General features: G+C 34.5%; 1 protein-coding gene and 2 pseudogenes across 1 annotated transcript; all 3 read left to right on the forward strand.

The window, feature by feature from the left end:
• The first annotated feature begins 5,397 nt into the window (after positions 1 to 5,397).
• LOC107608263 (WEB family protein At1g75720-like) lies at positions 5,398 to 7,631 on the forward strand. The gene is made up of 2 exons (XM_016310105.3): positions 5,398 to 5,696; positions 6,992 to 7,631. The coding sequence occupies exons 1-2, from the start codon at positions 5,541 to 5,543 to the stop codon at positions 7,475 to 7,477; spliced, it is 642 nt and encodes a 213-aa protein (XP_016165591.1). The 5' UTR covers positions 5,398 to 5,540; the 3' UTR covers positions 7,478 to 7,631.
• A 1,845-nt stretch (positions 7,632 to 9,476) lies between these two features.
• On the forward strand, positions 9,477 to 10,547 carry LOC148553877 (ABC transporter B family member 28-like; annotated as a pseudogene).
• A 3,617-nt stretch (positions 10,548 to 14,164) lies between these two features.
• LOC107608585 (protein FAR1-RELATED SEQUENCE 5-like) lies at positions 14,165 to 16,621 on the forward strand (annotated as a pseudogene).
• Positions 16,622 to 22,742: the final 6,121 nt, after the last annotated feature.

Consider the following 22,742-nt stretch of genomic DNA (forward strand, 5'->3'; position numbering starts at 1 on the left):
GGTTTCTTCTATGGGATCAGTGCCTATGTTTGGTCTGGCCATGGTGAGTAGATGATAAGTTAGAAAAGAGTTTAACTTAGTAAGGCTGGGTTTACTTGGGATTTATAGTACAAATGATAAGTGGATAATGTTAGTAATGTTGATGCTTATACACAGGTAGGTGTCGATGCTTTTATTTGACAGGTAAAGACAATTTTATATAAAATGAGGCAGGATAGAGTGATGGGGTCAGATGCATAATTATTGGGTGAGTGAGATATATTGATAAATAAAGGAGATGAGTGTAACACCCTAATTAGCCTAAGCTTTACCTCGCATCGTAAAGCAAAGGATAATCAGAGATTACGACAGTTCTAAACTCATACATATAATATATAGAAAGAATTAATATAATCTAGAAGCTTGATGAAGGATATAGCTCAAAAATAGGATTTGAAAAAAAAAGCGCAAAACGTACTAACGAAACTTCTAACTTAATGCACAAGACATAGGTATAATATAACAAAAGATAATAGTATAATAACATAAGAATCTAGCCAGACTCGCAGAGTTTAAGCCAGCTAGCGATATACAGACCATACAGGAAACTAACAATAAAAAAACAGCTTATACAAGTTGTTCTCTCTCAATACAAGCCTCTAGGCAAAAGCAAAATACAAAAGTGAGAGATGTATAAACAAAATAAATAAAAAAGACTCCAAGAGCTACAGGATCCTCTGCTTCTGTCACCATCCAGATAACTCACCGAGGTGGGTTGCGACCTGCATATGAAAAACAACAACAGAAATATGGTATGAGAACCGGAGGTTCTCAGTATGGTAACAGTGCCCAAAAATGTAGGATATAAGACCCCGGGACGCCAAAGGCAATCCTAGAACTTCATATCCATCACAGATTTACCTTAAAGTATACTAAAACCTTAAAGCATATATAAAACCTTAACATAACTTAAAAGCTTATCATAACTAAAAGGGCGATCTATCTTAGGGGGTTACTAACTAAACTAGTCACCGCTGTCCCATAGCCTTTGCCATCCTACCTCAGTGCGATCCCATCACCACCGCCTACCTAGCCTCCTCAAAAACCAGACAAACACAGATAATACAAGCAAGAAAACCATAGGTAATATTCAAATATGTAACAAGTAATTCAAGAAGCAAGTAGGCATATTATTCAATTAGGCAAACTCAAGTAATCAAAGCAGGAAAGCACATAAGAGATGCATATGATGAATGTCTATCCTGTTGGCTCGTGATATCACTTGTCGGTCTATAAATCCCAACCTGACACATCCTTTTGGATGTAGCTTTTCTGCCACTCCCATGGGTATAGTGCTGGGCATACTCTATTGACCCATGATATAGTGTCGGGCATACTCTGTTCACCCACGGATATAGTGCCGGGCACACTCGCCTGCATAACCCAAGGATATAGTGCCTGAAACACTCTTGCAGCAGAAAAAATTATCAATCATAGTCAATCCTAAGGATATAATACCCTGCACACTCTCATACTTAACCCAAGGATATAGTGCCTGGCACACTCTCAACATCCATCAAGGTCATTCATTCCTTTTCGAGTCCTCAACTCATCACAACCATCATCAAATTCATAATTTCCATTCCGAACTCATTAGTTCATCAGTTTTCTCAATTCATTGTCGGCCATCACCCATTTCACTACTCTTTCTTCTCTCTCAACCAAACCCATCCTCAATACACCAGAAACCTAAGCCTCCATTTTCTAACTTTCTAATGTAAAACCCAATTAAATTCTCCTAAGATCTTTCTCCTTGTTTCAATGCTCAAGAATAAGCCCAATAGTCTTAAAATGGTGTTATAGAAGCTTACAACCTTGTTGGAAAAGTGAAATAGTTGAAAACAAAGTTAAAATTTGAAAAACAGGGCGTGTGCGTGCGCACAGGGGTGTGCGTGTGCATGCCCAGGAAGATTTTGAAAGTGTGCGCACGCACAGGGGTGTGTGTACGCACAGGTACTAAAATTTGTAAAGTCTGTTCACTCGCACAGGGTGTGCTAGCCCCCCCCCCCCCAAATAGGTACCAAATCATCAACATTAACATCATATATCAACACAAATCACTTCTAAACACCACAAATCATTCATCATAATCAAACTCAACAACCATCAATTCATCATCAATCAACATACAACAACATTCAACACTCATCAACCATTTTTAATTCAAACCTATCCTATGGGTCACTAGCCTAAGTGTCCATGAATATTATATACTACATAGAGAAAACCGAAAACATACCTTGGTCGATTTCCTATTGACGATCGGACTTTTGACGGTTTAGAATTTCACAATAAATTCCCGTTGCTAGTATAGTTTCTAAACCAACAAGGAATCCTTTCGTACAAAAAATTGTTTGTCACTAAAGCAAACCCAATAAAATTAATAACCGAAGTATTCAAACCTCGGGTCGTCTCTCAAGGAATTGCAGAGAGGTGTATTTATTATTGGTTATGGAAGATTATCTTTTTGGGGTTTTTGAATAAAGAACAAGAAAAATAAATTGCAAGAAAGTAAATTAATGATTAAGAAAACTCTTAGCAAGGTATGAAAACTGGACGTCTTGTCCTAGTTATCCTTATCAATTGTGATGAGAATTGTTCACTGCTCCCACTTAGTTAACCCTTACTAAATAAAGGAAAGTCAAGTGGACTAATCAATTTGATTCCTCAAGTCCTAGTCAACTCCTAAGGAAAGACTAGCTTTAGAGGGATCCAAACTAACAAGCAAATTCCAATTATCAATCAACAAAGAAGTTTGATAACTCAAGTGTGTCCAATTAATCAATTCAAGGCTAAGAATGTAAAATGCTAAATTAAAATCATAAATATGAAATACCTCAAATTGCATTGAATAAGAAAATCAATTCTAACATGGAGTTCATAAACCAAATTGTCAACATAAAGTAATCAACAAGGAAAATAAATAAACTAGAAAGCTAGAACAAGTAAAAGTAGAAAAGAAACTAAATTAAAGGAACATTGAACCTGGATCTGAGAAGAAATTGAAAGAAGAAATCCTAAATCCTAAAACCTAGAGAGAGGGGAGAGCCTCTCTCTTTAGAAACTACATCTAAAACCTAAAATTGTGAATGAAAGTTGTGTCTGTGATTCTCCCATTCTACAGCCTTTATTCTGTGTTCTCGGGCTTGGAATTGGGCCGAAAAGGAGACCAGAAATCTCCCCGAGCGCTTTCTGCAACTTTCTGCACCTGGCGTCTGTCACGCGTACGCGTAGGTCACGCGTGCGCGTCGTTTGGTGATTTTTCTTGTCACGTGTACGCGTCAGTCACGCGTACGCGTCACTCGTGTTCTGCGCTAGGCACGCGTCCGCGTCGTCCATGCGTGCGTGTCGCTGCCAGTTTCTCAAAACTTCATTTTCTCGCGTTCCTTCCACTTTTGCATGTTTCCTTTCCATCCTCTAAGCCATTCCTGCCCTGTAATCTCTGAAAACACTTAACACACATATCAAGGCATCGAATGGTAATAAGAGAGGATTAAAATTAGCTAAATTAAGACCAAAGAAACATATTTTCAATCATAGCACAAAATCAGGAAGGAAAATGTAAAACATGCAATTTACATGAATAAGTGTGAGAATAGTGGATAAAATCCACTCAATTAAGCACAAGATGTACCATGAAATAGTGGTGCATCACCTATATGAACCAAAACTCCAAAATGGCACTAGTTGAGTTCTCCACCACAAGCAAGCCACCAATGCAACTCCAACAAACACCAACAAGCTCCAAACTCACAATAATCAAACTATATATGCATAAACCATCACAAATCAACCTAGGATTCCATTTAAACATAATATCACAAGGGTTTAATGTCTCTTACCTTTTCCAACAGATTTGATAGCCAAAATCCAATGCTAAGCAAGGATTAGAGCAAACCTAAACATCCAAAATCACAAAAACTCATTTAACCCAAAACCCTAATAAACCCAAAATTTTCAGGAGAAGGACTGAGAGGATTTCGAGCTTTCCATACCAGTTTCTTATATGGGTTTTGTAGAGCTCTTCACAAGGAACGCGTAGCCGTTGATGGCACGCAAATCGGAGTACTGTAGCTCGAGATATCGCGAAAAGAAGAGATATGTGAATAGTGTTTTCTTCTTCTTCCTCCTCTTCTCTCAATTTCTGCTGTGGTTGTGTGTTTATGAGATGAGGGTTCATTAATGAACCCTTATATATGTTGGACTTGGGCCCAACTTGGGCCCAGTCCAACCCGTTAGCCTTTTTAGTCCATTTGATCCAACTTCGAGCCAAACCTTTAAAATTAACGCCCGGTTTTCCATTTCTAATATTTTCTAAGGTTTTCAACTGTTTTCACTTTTTCTTGCGCAGTACCAGGCAGACTTGAACCGGTTCAATTGCCGATTCACGGTTTTTCACGATTTTTCGCAAAAAACATATTTTCTGACTCAGAAAAACCTACGGAGTCCAAAAATCATATTTAAATTCCCAAATTCTCATCCTAACTTTCCGGAATCTAATTTGAGCATTTAAATGATTTTATTCGTTAAAACTCCGATTCTTACAATGAGAACAAGTTTAGCTAAATGAGTATGAGAGATATTTAATTGAAGGAGTGAGTAGTTATGTGGTATTCAAAGATCAGGAGGTTAAGGCAGGTACTATGGTTATTAAGAATAAAAAAGCTTTGGTTTGGAAAAAAGATGACGGTAAAAAAAGGATAACTAGGAAGAAAAAGATTGACTTGATTATGGTGATAATAGTTGATAAGAAGACTATCATGCCTAGACAAATAACGATAGGAACAATGTTTCAAGAAGCAGAATTTGATGTTCTGAGGTGCTTTCCTAGCGAGAGAATTCTCTCCGTCTTGAGAGAAGTTCTTTTCGTCTTCTTAATCACGCTTTTTTTTTTTTTTTTTAAGCTGAAGTAGTAATCACTAATCAATAATATAGAATATGAATAATGTAAGAATAAATTAAATATTTTAATAGACAAAATAAAAAATACTAATATACTATTATGACAAATAGTAACATATAAATAAAAAATTTAAAAATATTATAATAAATTTGAAAAAAAGGTGATATATTGATAAAATGGCCCTTTTCACTGTTAATTTAGTATGAGATTTAGTAAAATTAAAGGCCAAGTAGTGTGGGACAGAAGGCACCAAATTGAGCACTTGTGCGAACATCTCAAGCACAAGTTTCTTTAATTCCAAGTACTTTTTATATTAAGAGGAGTCTTAGTAGGAAAAAGAGACTTGATTCATGAAGAAGTTGGGTATGGGTGAAGAGTATAATAATACTAAAACTTTGGGCCATTAATTTAGGAGCAACATATATTGCAGAGCATCCACCCGCACCCCACCGCCTAAGCCCTCAAACATGTGAAGTGGACGCGAAGAAAAGAAGCTTCCATTTTTCACATCACTACTCGTAGTACTTAATTGTAACCAACACAACACCTCTTATTATTGTTCTCTCAATCTCTCTCTGTTTCTCTGTCTCAGGCGAAGATGATGAAGAATAGGGAAGAGGGTGTAACGGCGGTGAGAAATGCAGAGATAGATACAAGGGCGCCTTTCACGTCTGTCAAGGAAGCTGTCTCATTGTTCGGTGACAAAGTTCTCGCTGGACACGTCTATGCTAATACAACCTACCTTAAACACCAGGTTCCTTCTATATATTTCTCATTTATATATATGCACCATTTCATGCACCTCAATGATTATCAAACTATGTGTATGTGAGTATACCATATTTCACCAATTCGAGTATTTCAACACTCATTCACAGTCATCACCAATTGAATTGATGCCACTTAATTTTCTCAGCTAATAATCTTTTTATCTTGGCCTATTTGGCTAGATGCCACTGGGGTCTCTTTGGTTCAAGAGTGTTGTACCAATGTACCACCAAGTATTATATATTTTGTTAAGGTTTTATTAGGTCTTTACGATTTAAAAGCTTGTAATTGAATTTTTTATATTAAATAAAAATTCATAATTAAGTTTTTATTAGTTATTATTTCTAAAAAAATATAATAATTTTAAAATATTTTTTAGAATATTCTATAATTTATTTTACATTAAATACAAAAATAAATATTTTAAAAATATTTTTGTTAACAAAAAATAATTTGAGATATTTATTTAAAAATATTTATATAATATAAAAATTTAATTATAAATTTTTTAATTATAAGTATTTAATTTAAAATTTAATAAAATTATAAAAGTCAATAGAATAATTAAATATTTTGTTAATTACATATTATGTGAAGAAGCATAGGAATTAATTTTTAAATAGTTAATATTAATTATTTTTTATGAAATTATGTTTAATTCTTATCTTTGAAAGATCTAATATTAAAATTGAGGTTCTAGAATTTAAAATTTAAAATTTAAACATAAAAAAAGTTAGCTAAAAAATATTGGTTTACTACTTAAAGAGAAAAATTTAAATATTAGTAGAATTTATTATTTTTTATCAGCAATTTTAATTATTTGTCTAATTTTTTTAGTCTAATCTAATAATATATTTTTAATATATATTTTTAAATATTAATAATTAATTATTAAACAAAAATAATAAATTTTGCTAGCATTCCTCTTAGTTAAATTCGTGTTACGTGTAACTTTGAGAATCAATACTTTTCTTGCATTGGCGTGTGACAAAACCGACTAACTGTGTATTAAAATCTTAATTCCAAATATATATTTAATAATAATCTCTAACCTTTGCTATGATATTATGTAAGATGAGTATTATGCTTTGCTTGCAGCAGGGTGCAAAGCGCAAATAGAAATGGTTATCATTCAATGAGTAACAGACTGTGGAAATAACATTAATATATGCTTTTGTGTGTTTTAATTTACTCTTAGCTTGTACATACCATATACAATATAATATACCTTCGTTATATTAATCAGTTAAGCTTATTCATATATCGCTTGCATATGTTCAGAGTGGAGAGAAGGAAAGTTATTGGAAGATCGGGGAGGTTGCGGCAGAGCTAAAGGAAACGCGAGAAAACTTGGAGAGAGCAAAAGAGGAAAGCATGTTAATGGCGCATTGTCTTTCTTCTCTTCAGGAAGAGCTAGAACGCACCAAGCGAGAGCTGCAACAACTGAAGCAAATGAGTGAAACAGAAAAGCATGTTGATGTTCATCCACCACCACCACCAGTAGATGATGAGATTGAAGAAGACGTCAAGTTTGTTGAGAACTTAACCACTTTTCAAGTTAAGAGTTCGAGGTTCGAGGATGAGTTCCAGAAGAAGAGGTACGTCACCTTCGCCAATCCACCCTCAGAGTCTCGTCATCATGTGATGCTGCAGCCTCCTCCTGAAAAGTTGGAAAGGCATCCTTCTCTTAGGAGGAACACCAAGAAGAAGTCCTTCATTCCACTCATTGGTGCTATCTTTTCAAGGAAAAACCCAACCCAACATTAACATGTTTTTCGCCTTTACATAAATAATTACCAAACTAATAGCTAATTACATTTTGTTTTAATACTTGGTTTTCTTCTTAATTTCAGCAATAATAATACATTATCCTATATATCATGTAAAATTGAGATGAGAATATATGATTAATTACTGTTATATATTATTATTCCACTTCAAAATAAGAGCAAAACTAATAACTATCCTTGGAATGCATGTATCTTAAGATGTCCAACGTTGAACCAAATGATTTTTGCCTAATTACCTGAGAGGAGTGGATCTTTTCAGTTATTTTACTAAAGTGTGATTTTTTATTATTTTTTATTTTTATATATTTTTTAACCTACTTAAAGAATGTAAGATAAAAGACCACATCTTATCAAATAATTAAAAAAATTAAGCGAATCATACTTTCTACAACTTTTTTCCTGTTTACATCATGATAACCAAGTTTAGGATTGTTCAACTCCAAATCTGTAACTAGCGAGCATTCATTAGTGAGCATCAATGCCATAAATTTATAAGTCGTTGAAATTGTAGCATACTTTGACGAGGAGAGTATATACTACAAGAATAATTAGTTTTACTGACAAATTTTTAGTGGCAATAATATAATTGTCGTTATTTTTTTTATTTAAGTTATGTTTTTGTGGTTATTATATATTTGCCATTAATACTATATATTATAATGGGAATTATTATTATTGTCACTAAAAATATATAAAAAATTATTTTTAATAAAAAAATTTTAGTAGCCATACTATTATAGCTGGTATTATTTTTCATCAAAATATAAGAAAAATTATCTTTAATGAAAAATTTTTAGTGGCCGTTATACTATGGCTGCTATTATTTTTATTAAAATAAATTTTTTATAACACAAATTCTACGGACACCTACTACCTCACCAGTTACCCCCTTCCTTTTACTCTCTAAAAAACCTAAGTACCTAACCCTAAACCAGCCACCATCACAATCCCTCATTGCCAAACTCTTCTCCTCCGGTAGAGGGTGCCGTCGCACTCTTCTCATCACTGAACTTTTCTTAGTTCTCATCGTTTCTCTTCTCGTCGCCGTCGCACAAAGGAAGCGTTCATCCTGTGCCATCACCGTCTTGAAGGTTGCTCGATCGGTCGTCGTGTCTTCTCTCTCTCTCTCTCTCTCTCTCTCTCTCTCTCTCTCTCTCTCTCTCTCTCTCTCTCTCTCTCTCTCTCTCTCCGAGGTCAACATGCACTCTTCGAGCTCACTTCCGATTCCTCCGTTGCCGTCACTTCCCTTCCTCCTTCGCCGCCGGTAAGCACTACTGCTTCAATTTAATTTTGCGTGTTTTGTACTTTTGTTAATAATACGAGTTTCTAGCTTTTCTGATTTTCTGATTGAGTTTGTTAATTTTTGCTTATTCTGAGATACTGGATTTCTGAAATAATGGTTGAATTGAATGATTACTCGCCGTCGAATGTTCCCTTCTTTTTTCTCTTCTAAATTTGGATTTTGGTCAGCACAACCTTGGTTTGAGTCAATATGGTTAATTTTGTTTATTATGAAATTGTTGACAGCGCATGACAATGGTGAGGTATCTGGTTTAGTGCTGCATTGAATTCCTGTACTTGTTCTTTCTTATTTGAGGTTCCCTGGTATTGCTTAAAAGTCTTAAGAACATGGACCCTGTGAAAAGGATGTAGTGATCAAAGCGGATTGCAAATTCTATAAATTATTTGGAGTATTAAATTGTTAATGAAAATTCAAACGAGGTTACTTAGTGATTGTTATGGTTGTGTTTGATTGCAGACAAGGCAGGATTTTACACCAGAACTGATAAATGAGGCTTACTATGTGGATATGAGGGCAAACAAAGATGTTTTTGACAATATGAGGAAAAGCCCCAAAGTCAAATTTGATGGGGAAAGATTCTCTTACAAGGTATAATTTTGTTCATCCTTGTAATGTTGTATCTAAACCTTAATGTATTATAGGATGATGACAACCATTTCTTATTATAGGAGCTATGGCATCTTTTATTGGATATACTTTCACTTTAACATTCGCTGTAAGGAAATTAAGTTGTGACTTGTTATTTATTTCATCTTATCTCTTGATCTTCCCTTGACTGTCTGATATTATATCATTTAGGTTCAAGGACTCATTACTACCGTTGGGGATCTTCGAGGAGCTTTTGCGGCCGTTGACAAGATCAACTCTGTTTTTTCTGGAGTTCAGGTTGATGATTCTCTTGCTTACGGCTTAGAAAGAGAACTAAGACAACAGAAAGCAGTGGATGATGAGAAATATAAATTATTCCTCTCTAAATAGTTCAACTGAAAAGAACCAAATGCATTACATGTTGGCACTAAAAACATCTAGCAATTTATTTAGCTTGGCTTGGTCTGGAGATGTTTGTCTTGAAGGTATCTCTACTGCATCATTCTTCTTATCCACTCCGTTGTGCTTTTCTAATGAATAGCTTAACTGCTTCAAGACCCATGTTTGCTAATGTTCTTCTGTGCAAGCTTTATTATCTTAATTTTTTTCTCCTTAATTTAGTTTTTCTGCGAGGAACTGTCCAATCTAAAGTTTGTTTTAATGTATTATGTAACAAAACTCATGCATGTGAACTTGTCTTATTATAATAAATAGAGTGACGACTAAGTATCACATTAACACAATATATTTCTTTTTCCTTTTCTCTTTTAAGTATTCTTACTTGCCTATTTTATACTGCAGATGTCTATTTCTCTTATCCTTTAAGGCCAGATGTGGAAATCTTACACAGGTTAAATTTAAAACTAAATTGTGGAACTGTAACTGCACTGGTAGGTTCTAGTGGCGCAAGCAAAAGTACCATATTATAGCTATTGGCTCGATTCTATGAGGTTTAACTTCTGTTTCATAAGTTGATAGTTGAAGTTTCATCTATTTCGTTGTTTCGAGAATTGATGGTGCCAAATGGTATTTTATTATGCAGCCAGCAAGAGGTTGCATAACGGTTGCCGGAGAGGATGTAAGAACATTTGACAAGAGTGAATGGGCCCTGGTTGTCTCTATTGATAAGCTCATATTATGCTTTACATGGAGATAAGTTTAGATTTGTAAATTGCTGAGTAGGTTGAATTTTATTTCCTAAATGTGCAATTTACTTTTTTGTGCAATTGATGCAAAAGTGACTTTGATGAAATTCTATTTTCTCCTGTATTATATGTGCTTTATGGTTAAGTATATCTGTTTTTGTCTTAGGTTAAAAAATATAGAGCTGCTAGTCAGAGTGCAATACAAATTTTAGAGAAGCTATGTACACTTCTATAATGTGCTTGTGAATCTTCTCCCCAAATTTTAGAGAAGGTATATATGCTTCCATAATGTGCTTGTGAATCTTCTCTCTCCCCCCTCCTTTTTCTTTTCTTTTTCGCTTTTTTTGTTCTTATAAATATATTTTTAATTTGCAACATTTTCAATCAGAAAGCAAGGGGGGCTACATTTTTTATTTTTGGATATTTTTGGTCTAATCATGTGGGGATTATTACTTTTTGTTTTATTTTATTTCCTACATAAATAACGTTTCATTGAACATTTTTAAGTTTATATCTGGTTAATGATGCCTATTAAATTTTCTCAATAGTGTGGAGCAACTCTGATGGAAGTAGATAGTGATGGGACAAAATTTCCTTTAGTTATTGCAAAAGAAAAAACTTGTTCCAGATGTTCATTTTGATTTCTTTTTAAAAATCTTTTGTTGCGTGCATTTCACAACATATTTAATGCAAGTGTAATAGTTTGATGCTCTTCTTTTCTTTTCTTTTCAAATATCATATTTATTTTGAACTTGCTTCTGTGACATTCTTTTGTAGGTTTCCTTTCCTCATTGATCAAAATTGTGGTGTTTCTATGTATGAAAGTGGTACGTGAGGAAGCTCTATCTCTCTTCTTTCTCCAAGTAGTTGCTGCTTATCTTGTATAGTCGCAGTGTCATAAATCACCAACATTTGCGGTTCCTTTAACTGGTTTGAGGAGACCATGTTAACAACTTATTTTTCATCTCCAGATTTCTTGCATGAAGTTTCACTTTTTTTTTTCTTAGTTGTATTAGTAAATCATATTAACTAATTCAATCCATTGAGTGTTGTATACAGATTTGTGTTAATAGATTTGCTAGGTTACTAAATGCAAGTATGCAACGTAGCCTTTAACTCGACCTGATTTGTGTTAACAGATTCATGAAATACTTGTTTGAGCGATATGGAGAAGGTAGAAGTCCATCGTTGGGTTTATTGGAGAGGTATCTGATACAATTCTTGTTTTGGATGTCATTAATTAGATCTATCAATTTCAAACCATCGTTGTTATCGATTTACAGTAGACTACAATATCTTAATTTAATATGCACATGAACGAGTTAATGTAGTCCCTGAGCAGTGTTTTCCCAGCTAAGGAATACTTACATAAATAGTGTCTTCCCATCTTGTGTTCCACATTAAAAAGTAGATTCCCCTTATATTTCCTTTATTTTTGCAGAGGCTTAGGGAAAAAGCAGCAAACAGAAACAAAGATGAATTTTACTTTTTGCTGTCACAATTATTTTGATTCTCTCATATATGTTTTGGATGATGCAGTTAGATTGTAACTATAGTATAATGGTTAATGGACTAGATGTATGTAGATTGTAACTATAGTAAAAATTTGTATTATGCTTTATTATTTTTCAAGAGAAATTTGTGTATAAATATTTTGAATTTAATGAAATATTTTATTTTGTAGTAATTAATTTTAGTATTTTTGTATTATGTATAATAATAATAATTGTTGGTAAAAATAATTTGAAATTAAAAAAAAAAAGATAGGTTGTTATTTCTAAAAGAGTGAGTATAATTAAAAAAAATTTAAGATTTTAGCGGCAATAGTAATGGCAGCTAAAAGTGAATAATATTATAATTTTAGAACTTTTAGTGGCTATATAAATTGCCGGTAAAATGAATTTTAGTGGCAATAGTAATGGCAACTAAAAGTGAACAATGTTTCCATCTTAGAATTACTTTTAATGGCCATATAAATTGCCAAGAAAATTGCCCCTAAAAGTTATATACTTTTTGCGGCCATTAAAATGGTCTTTACCGACAAATGTTATAATGGTCACTAAAACCTTTTAGCGGCGAAGCATAAGATGGCTAATGTCTAATTGCCAGTAAATGTATTAGCGGCTATTTTTATTGCCGCTAAAAGAAAAATAAATGGCCGCTAAAAGTGATTATTTTTGTAGTTATACTAGTATGGAACACAAGCTATATATTAAATATGGTTGATTTTAGCCCGCGCCTGTCCAATTGAGGCTAATGGAACGCCTCCTACAATCTGACACACTTTAACTTGGGTTTTCAGGTTTATTATAAAATTGTGTTTGACCCCTAAAAGATTCAGGTTCTGAAAAAAGGCACAACATAGTATTTCTAAAGATGACCCATAAGATTTAATAAATGGTTGGACTCTATCCCCTACATAATGCAGCCCAAGTTGTTTTATTGAACTTATCATGTGGGCCAGCCCAATTCGTAATTTAGCAAGAATGTTTGTTAAACTTTTTTTTTTAATTCATGACCATACAAAAAACAAAAAAAGGAACTCCATGAATGAGAAAAAGTTAAAAAAAAAACAAGTGAAAAATGAAAAATAAAAATGTTTAACGGATGGTAATCTTTAAGAAAATTTTATTCGGAAAGAGCTGTAGTTATGCATTCAATCTGGGATGCCAGTGATAGCCATGGAAACATAGACAAGCGAACCTACACTTTGAAGCATAAACATTATGAAGACTTTCAAGACATCTGTATTCTTTAAGATCGACTGTTGATGGTAAGTACATTTTGTTTGTGTTCCCCATTTTTTGCTATTTTGAAAGAATGAAGAATAAAGTAGTCGTTTAATATTTTTGTTGTATATGTCTATATGATTTTCTAGTTGAGGTATGTTCTATTGGAGATCAATTAGAACAAGTAAGTAATATGCTATGCATCAATAAATAGGAGAACCGTTTGAAGCATGGAAAAACCCTAAAATTCTTTGGCTTTGAAATGCAATTCTCATTTTACAAGGAGAACCATTTGAAAGGTTAGTATCCTATTTTCTTATAAAAAAATTAAAAAAAAAATTTTGAGCTAATAGTTATAAATTATTGTGAAGAAGTTGTTTTTGTCTAATAACTAAAAATATTTTTTATTTGTACAAATTAAATCATTTTACCTTTGACTTGTTATGAATTGTTATTAGATATTAGTAATTTTTGTTTTGGTAATTAGTTTACGTTTGAGTTGAAAATGAAAATTAGAAAGAAAAGTATGAGCTACACAAAGGTAAGTAGTTCATTAGCTAATGGTGATGATCGATAGCTAATGGTAAGCAGTTGTTCTGTTTGAATTTCTTAATGGAGTTGTATAGTATACATTATATAGAGTTCTACATTATACATTGAAGTAAATCATTGTGGTTGGAGTACAGGCAAGAGTACCTTTATTTCATTGTTTTATGTGATGTGTGATGCGTTGCAGGTCATTATTAGAGAAAGATCCGGACAGGTATTATAACAATTCGATGTATGCACCATTCCAAGAAGAAGGGGTCGTCGAGGAGAATGCAGCGAGCGATGGAGATGATTTCGAGGGGGTTGGGGGACATTCAGCTGAGTCAGGTGCAGAAGGCATCGATGATGATGTATACGGTGATTGCTTTTATGACAACTGGGAAGAAAGGGGAATTGATCGGCTGACTGATCTGGGTTGTATGAATTGGAAGGAAATTAGGGCTGATCAGATTAAAATGTTACATTTTGCAGACCGGGAAGTTGCTTTTGCTTTCTATAACCTATATGCGAAGATGAACGGGTTTGCCGCAAGAAGGTACCGGTCGCGGCGGAACATGAACAACGAGGTTACACAACAGTCTTTTGTTTGCTTTAGGTAGGGATTTAGAAAGCACAATGATTGTGAAGAACGTAAAAGGGAACTAAAGCCAGAGACCAGATGTGGTTGTGAGGCTGAGATGCGTGTACATGTACACAGGGAAAGTGGAAGATGGAAATAATCTATTTTCAGGAAGTTCATAATCACAAGATGCTTGAGGACACACTAACTTTCATGCTTCCCGGACACAGGATGATGAACGCGGTAGCTATTAATCAGATGAATATGATGCTTAAGGTTGGCATTAGGACTCCACAAATTTATGCATCGTTTGTGCAGACCGCAGGAGGCCACGAAAATGTTCCGTTTTTGAAAAGAGATATGTATAACCAAATAGACAAACAAAGGAAGCTCATTAGTGGGGATGCAAAATCGTGTCTTAAGTTGTTAGAATCAATGGCAGAGCGGAACCCAGGAATGTTTGTAAGATACTTGGCAGATAAAGATGGGCGATTGGTTCACCTGTTTTGGTCAGACAATTGCAGTCAGCTAGATTTCCATCTTTTTGGGGATGTGTTAGCATTTGATGCAACATATCGTAAGAATAAGTACATGTGCCCGCTTGTGGTTTTTTCTGGTGTAAACCATCATAACCAAACAATTGTATTTGCTGCAGCACTAGTTGCAAACGAGACGGAAGAAACATACACTTGGTTACTTCAGCAGTTTCTTGAAGCAATGAAAAGGAAGGCACCTGGATGTGTTATAACTGATGGTCACGGTGCAATGAAGAAGGCCATTGAAGCTGTATTTCCAGGTGCTTATCATCGACTCTGTGCTTGGCATTTAATTAGGAATGCTACTTCAAATATTAGCAATCCAGTGTTTACATCTGAATTCAAAAAATGCATGTTATTTGACTGAGGTATTTGAGTTTGAGGAAAGATGGTAGAAGGTTGTATCGGAACTTGGTCTCGAGACTAATCAGTGGGTGTGTGATCTTTATGCCAAGAGAGCAATGTGGGGCACTGCATATATCCGCAGACATTTTTTCGGTGGTTTCTGAACGACCTCGAGGTGTGAAGGTTTGCATTCTATACTCAGCAAGTTTGTACACTCTAGACATAACTTGAAGGACTTCGTTGAGCAGTTTTTTCGGTGCATAACTCAGATGAGGTCTTGGGAAGCACACATTGATTTGCAATCTATTGTTGGGGATTTGGTAATGCAGACACCATTGCATTCTCTTGAGAGATCGGCTGCAAATTCACTTACACGGGAAATTTTTCTATTGTTCAGGCCAATGCTTTCACGAGCTTGCACCCTGAAGGTTTGCTCCTGCACATACACACCTATGTGTGAGATTTATACACTTTCACGATCCAGAGATGCACAGCGAGAGTGGCAAGTCTCACATTATCCTAATGGAACTTTCTTTAAGTGTTCATGCATGAGGATGGAGTCATTGGGTATTCCATGTGATCACATTGTGGTGGTCCTTGTTCATATGGATGCCACAGAGATACCCTCAACTCTGGTTTTGGGCAGGTGGTCAAAGGATGCCAGGTCCAAAGTTAGGGCATTCATGGAAAAAGGACCATTTTGTTGGGATTCAATGGTCAATTGTGGTAGTTGGATGTTGAATGACTTGTGCAGGGAGCTGTGTGTGGTAGCGTCCAACGATGCTGATCAGTTTGTGGAAGTCACCCAGAAAATTAGGAGTGAGATCTCCCGCGTTAAGGGTTCAGTCAAAGAGATTGGCGAAAGAGCGAATATGGTCGGATCCTACACTCTGGAGGAATGTGTTAGGGATCCGAATATTGTCCGACAACGTACTAGGTGCAGAAAAGGTTCACTAAACCATCCATCAGTCAAGGGTGTCAAGAGGTGTGGCATTTGTAGGAAAGTTGGACATAATAGACTTTCATGCCATCAAAGGCAAACTAGGCGTGAGTCTGAGTCTTTGGCAGCGAGATGTAGCCTAAGCGGTGAGATGTACGACGATGATGACGTATACTATGAAGACATATCCCAGGTTAGTCTCATATGACTCTTGAGTCACCGATTTGAACAATCAATTATACACCAAATTGAATAATTATGACAAGTGTTTGTGTCTTTGCTTGTACCAATCTTACAGCATGAAGATGGAGATTATTATATCCCAGCACACATGACTGATGGTAATGTTGATGCTGATGAGGATGAATTGGCAGAGCAATGTGCAACGGATGAACATGAGTATGATATTTCATTATCGGAACCTTAGATAATTGCAATGTTGGGTAGTTGAATTTGTATTGTTGAGTACTTTTTGGTAACTTTTTACCTCCAGGTAAAGACATTAGCTTCCTTTATTTTTTGTTAGTAGAAAATGTCAGATGTTCTTGTAGTTATTGTAATTTATTCTTTCATTTGATCCAGAAAATTTCCTATAGTTATTGTAATTTTTCTCCCAGATTTCCAACAAATTAATGGTATGATAGTTGAGGGATAATGTCTTTGCTAACCTATGTTTAATTATTGGAATTCTAATTCAATGATTCTGAATAAAAGTTGTTTACATATTATGATAGAATATAGAAATGTAGAGATACAAACATAGAGAAATAAGGGTATATTATTGTTGAGTAATTATGGATAACTTGTTAAGCCGAAGTAAAGACATTAGCTTCCTTTATTATTTTGATTCCAACCATTCTTAAGTTGTGATGTCCGAGCAAATCATTCATAGAACACAATTAAAAATGTTTTGGTTCAACTCAGTTTGATTTGTCTTGTCCGACTCAATGCCATTTACTAGTAAGATCTAGATACATAAAAGACTACATATAAGTTCATAAGTTCAAAAGATACATGACAATTAAAAGGAAGATGTTTAAATAGTAGGCACATGCTGGATTGAAACATAAAGTCCACTATGATCACCGGCCAGTTCACAACAAAAGGTGTACAGCGAAGACCATTCTCTCTTTATCTCAAACTTTCGCACCAATACTTGGCATCCAAGATGTCACTTCATTGAAGGGCGCCATGACCAAACCCAATGCGGTGTGCATCCTGACGAGATTTTCATCGAGCTGCAACAATTTTCCACAAGTCAAGCTAGTGGCATTTGTCATAGATAGAACATTCAAGAACATATTTGATTACTTACCTGGGGCATAAGGTTTCGCTGAAAGGCGTTGGCCATTGCCATCCAATTCAAAACCGAAATCGCTGAAGTCTCCCTACGCGGTGGAATTGGCATATTAACATTACACACTAAATTTATATGCATATTAACTTTAATCAAAAGTGGTGTTGGTTGACTCAGTACTCAGTAGCATACACCAGAAGTATGATTGCTTAATATGGTTGCTTAACAAAAGTATGGTTGCTTAACAAAAGTATAATATGCATATAAACAGAGCTTAGAATTAGTAAAAGTTAATGATGAATAATACCTCAAATTGATTATAAATTGCTCTAAAAAGTATGGTATTTGATTAGATTGACTCTAGTGAAAGCATTCTTAAAGTTTCTCATTAAACTTTAAAGCTTAATGTGCCAACAATGATGTATACAGTTTTTAACTCAAATTAAAAAAACATCCTTTCATCATTTTTCTAAGTTCATGTTAGCATTCACCTAAATATTTCATTAAAAGGAAAGATGAGAAGTTTTATGAATCCAAGAAAAATCGACATAAATAATTCATTCAACAATTGAAAGGCATAATGGATTCCACCTTACCTTGATTGGGCTGCTGGAAGACCATATGCTTCTCTTATGCGAAAGTATGTCACTCCTTTGTACTTCTTGGAGAATTGCAGCGGGTATTTTGGTTTACCAATGACTGCTGATAAACCGTCTCCCTGAATCCATGCGGAATTGATTTTTTTAAGTTGAAGGCAACTCTATCCATCACAAATTTGAGTTACTGTATTAGACTAACCAATTTTCTTATGGTGGCTTTACGTCGAAGTGCTTTTTCATCATCCATCGAAGCATCTAGGTGATAAAGCACCTCATCTTTGAATGCTACGACAGCCAGGAACCAGTGTCCCTCATCCTCTTTGACAGGGTCATAAGCCTACGAAAGAAGTACCTAATTAATCATTGTGGAATAAATTATAAACATGTTACGGGTTGTATTTGTGAGTACATAGTTAAGATTCATAGAAGGCCTCATCCAAGTCGGCATGTAAGTTTCGGTTATTTGTTGCACATCTATGTCGTTGATGACATCATTCTGCAAGTAAAAATGGTCTTAGTTAGGCCAACGAAATCAAACAGGCTATGATATAACAATTGAAAGTCCTTACCGAAAATGACGGTGGAAGACACCAAATAACTGGTCCATCTTATCGTTGAAACAATTTCGTCAGCCTCATAGCAAACATTTCAAAGGTCTTATCATGCGGAAGCTCACCTGGTTTCAAGGTCATCAGCTCCTCTCTTGTCATCATTAAATCCCCGTATTTCACCAGTACCTCCTTGTTTTCAGAAAAATATTATGGTCACCATCCCGTGTGGGATAATGTTGCCATGATTGAACATGCAAAAAACAATCATCAAAGCTTAGTGACACTTACTCTTGGTTCCCCTATGGGTTGAATACATATGTTGCAATGCTTATTTGGAGTTCTGACAGTGAGGGCTCAGTAGGGCTTGGTGACATAGTTGGATTCATCTCGATTATATTGTTATTAACAATATTGTGGTTGGGGGTTGTATTCATCACGCTGCCAAATAGCTTCACTGAACTGCCTCCTTTACCCTTTTGTCCATTTGCACTCGACCCACCTCTTCTGGACGGAACACCATGCAAAGTTTCTTGTTCCCGAATAGGTAAATTGATTTTTGAGTTGCCTATCTTCCCCCGTTGTATAGGATATACCGCCGAGCTCGAACTTTCCCCTTTATATATCATGGCTGGACGACCCATTAGCGGTGGTTGGGAATTCTGTGACCCGGCACCGATTGAAGAGCCCGCGTTCAATATCGAAGTTGCAGGAATCGAGTTCATCTGGAAGCATTGCTTCTTGTTGGCGGCAGGGACATCACCTTGTGGCAACGGAGAACAAGGGAATGTGATTGCTATGGCAGACTTCCCCTAAAATGGTTGTTATGATATGGGTTAAACAGGTCAATTTAATTAAACAACTTTGATCTAACCCAGCCCAAGAAAACGTTAGCCCGTTGGGGCTTATTTGCTTAGTAATCCAATGCTGGATTAATTGTAAAGTATACCTTTTTCATGGATCAAAATAAATCACAAAAGTTTATTTTCATAGTCTTGCTTATTTTATCTTTATATACCTCGGTGAATCCCTAACATACATGGTTATACTCTGAACAGGCCCAACCTTCCACAAATCTTAACTTATCTAAAAAGTCCATTGTTATAGATTTATACTTAAACTCAATTCATAATAATATCAACGCCAATGAAGAGACGTGAAATAAAATATAATAAAATTATTAATAATTTAAATTAAATAAATTAAACTAAACCAAATTTTTCTTAATACAAATTAATTTTTATTTTTTAAATTAAAAATAACCTATAAAATTTGCAAAATTTTTTAGTTTTTTCATAATATAAAATTATATTCATTATTTTAAATCAAATATAACATATAAAATAATATATTTTAGTACTCTTTTTAAGTATTCTTTTTAATCTTATAAATTTTGTAGTACTCTTATTATTATTTTATTTAGTATTATTTTAGATTATAGAATTTTATTATTTTGTTTTTTTAATAAAGTAATAATTCATATTATAACAAATTTATGACACAAAATTTCATAAAAATTTAAAAAAAATAAAATATGAAAGCACGATACTATACTAAAAATGAACTTATGCAATAGGAGCGTGTGAGGAAGCACCCAAATACCTTCGTTGATGACTTGCGAAGCAAAAATACGTTGTTCTCTAAACCTTTGTTTTTTTTTACTCTGGAGTTCTCACCTACTAGATCGTCGTCATCGTCATCAGGAATGGAAATCGGAATGGGAATGTCGGCGTTCAAACCGTCAACCATTCTTGACATTTTCCCAATCCTTCTTGGGGTCGTAGTAACGAAATCTCCGTCTAGTATATTTTTTTTTGTAAATGAAATATCTTGTTGGCTCTTGCCCATGTCTTTTTGGGAAAATGTTTCGGGCATGTTCGACTCCATCCGAACAAGTACTTTGCATAGTGAGTCAAGGCATTGTTCAATCCGTCCTCCACGAACATCACTTTGTTCGAGCCTCGCTGCCAAAGCATCAACGGAGGTCGCCAAAGCCTTGATGGCAGCAACAAGCTCCGAGTGTGCGCATAGATCAATTTGCATGGGTGCCAGTAACTACAAGAGACAAAAAAAACACAAAACAACATTATTTGAAAGTATTGTTAATGGCATAACAACGATGAACACTATTTGAAAGTCATTCCTAGCTTACATTTTCTGAGCTTCGGGTAAGAGTCCCGCCAACTAGCATTCCCGTGTGGTTGACGTTCATGAGAGAGTGGGTCTCCTCTGCGACGGATGCATCTACAATCATTTTCTCTATTGCTTCAGAAGACTGCAACGATGGCGTCTTTGTTCTAGCCGGAGAAGTTTTATCCATGTGTTTGAATGAGAATGTTAGGCAAGGCCAATGGATACGTGTTTTAATATACTAAACGAATATAATATTAAATTATGAAAATATTAAAAAATTAAAACAGGTCTTCGAAGAGGTAACAAAAAAACAAAAAAATGCATCATTAGTGTCTCGGTGATGAAGCATCAGGAAGCACAGGCCAAATTTTTTCTATTTCCAGTTAAAGATTGCGCCTAACGCTGAAGTATATCAGAGATTGATACGTTAAATAGAAAATATAAACAGGCAATAGAGAAGTTTTTTAATTATGTCAGTTTTATTATCCAAGATGAAAGTTCATAGTACTAGGCATCATTTTTAGCCTTGACACAGAATGTGTCCAGAATCTCCATTCAATGACCTTGACAATTAAGCACATAGTCGAGGTCTATATTGGCGCACTAAATACGTATAAGAGTTATGTAAAACTTAAAACATTGGCTATCTTTACAATGGTGTTTGTGTCATTCGTGTAACTATGGGCATTATTTTTTCCTTAAAACGTTTAAGAAATAGTATCTGCCTGAATGATTAAATGAATGATTTAATGAGTTGGCTGGATAAAAAAACATTTGCTTTGATAAAGACATTACTTTAACATTACAAATCCATAACAAAATAATCTCACTTCCTAATACAACACCACGCCAAAGACCAAAAAGGATAATCCTGAATGTGCTCATTATCATCGCCATCTCCTTTTTGGTAATTTTCTTTGCCACTTTAAGGGGTTTAAGTCCTCAACAACAATATCATTATGTCTGTTCAACTAGTTTATCCGTTAATTTCAGGACTTCAACTAATTTAAGTGTAGGCAACTTTAGTGTCGTCATTGTACTTTTACCTTATTAGTCTATTTAAGTGGCATTGTTCTTTTTTGCCTTTCAGTCTATTTATGTACTCAGAGACACTACAAGTTATTATTTTAATATATCTATCCCCGTACTTTTTATTAATATCATATAATATTATAATATATTTTAATTGTTTAACATATTATTATTATTATTTGATCTGTTGTGGATCACAGCTAACTAAGCAAAAACATGGGCATTCGATCGTGTAACCTGTTTGCATGAAAATATATTTTGAACGTAAATCTCCTATCCTGCTTGGCTTGAATGTATAGCTTCGTGGTGCACTTTGAAAAAGGCATAATATTAATTAATCTACAAAATCAATAATAGTATAAACACAAGTATAAAAACAATGTTAAAGATAAATAAATAATATTTACTTATTAACTGAAATATTATGTAAAATTAAATCTATATCCTAATATTTGAATTTCTAATCCTATTCTTAAATCATATATAAAAAAATAAATTAAGATATATAAAACAACTAAAGTCTTTAACTCTAATACTAAACAGGTACAATTCTACACGTGATAATATTCTTTACCGTTAACATATTTCGTGAAGACACTATAACATAATTTAATTGTTTAATTTTTTGGCTTTATTTGGTGCAGACAAAACATAAATGCACACTCATCCCTATCACAGTGTTCTACTGAAAGCATATCAAAAAATCACTGAGCATTATGATTCTCTATAACAATGACAACTCCATATCGCTGCCCTGCACTAAAAAATTAAATACAACACGACAAAACAGACTCTGTGCAATTATGTGTGTCGTCATGGCTATACGACTGTCCAACCCAACGTAAGACAGATAGGCCATAGCTCCACTTTAAAAGAACGAACCAAATATACCGATAACTAACCATCTCAAAAATAAATAGTAACAACACATGCTAACGA

Source organism: Arachis ipaensis, chromosome B7, assembly GCF_059453495.1.
Source record: "Arachis ipaensis isolate K30076 ecotype BB chromosome B7, ASM5945349v1, whole genome shotgun sequence".
Classification (NCBI taxonomy): Eukaryota; Viridiplantae; Streptophyta; class Magnoliopsida; order Fabales; family Fabaceae; genus Arachis; species Arachis ipaensis.

Bases quoted from the DNA above. Each gene is read 5' to 3' on its own strand.
- LOC107608263 (XM_016310105.3), top strand. From the start codon at position 5,541: ATGATGAAGAATAGGGAAGAGGGTGTAACGGCGGTGAGAAATGCAGAG. The intron at 5,697-6,991 runs GTTCCTTCTATA...GCATATGTTCAG, and splicing joins CAACCTACCTTAAACACCAG to AGTGGAGAGAAGGAAAGTTA.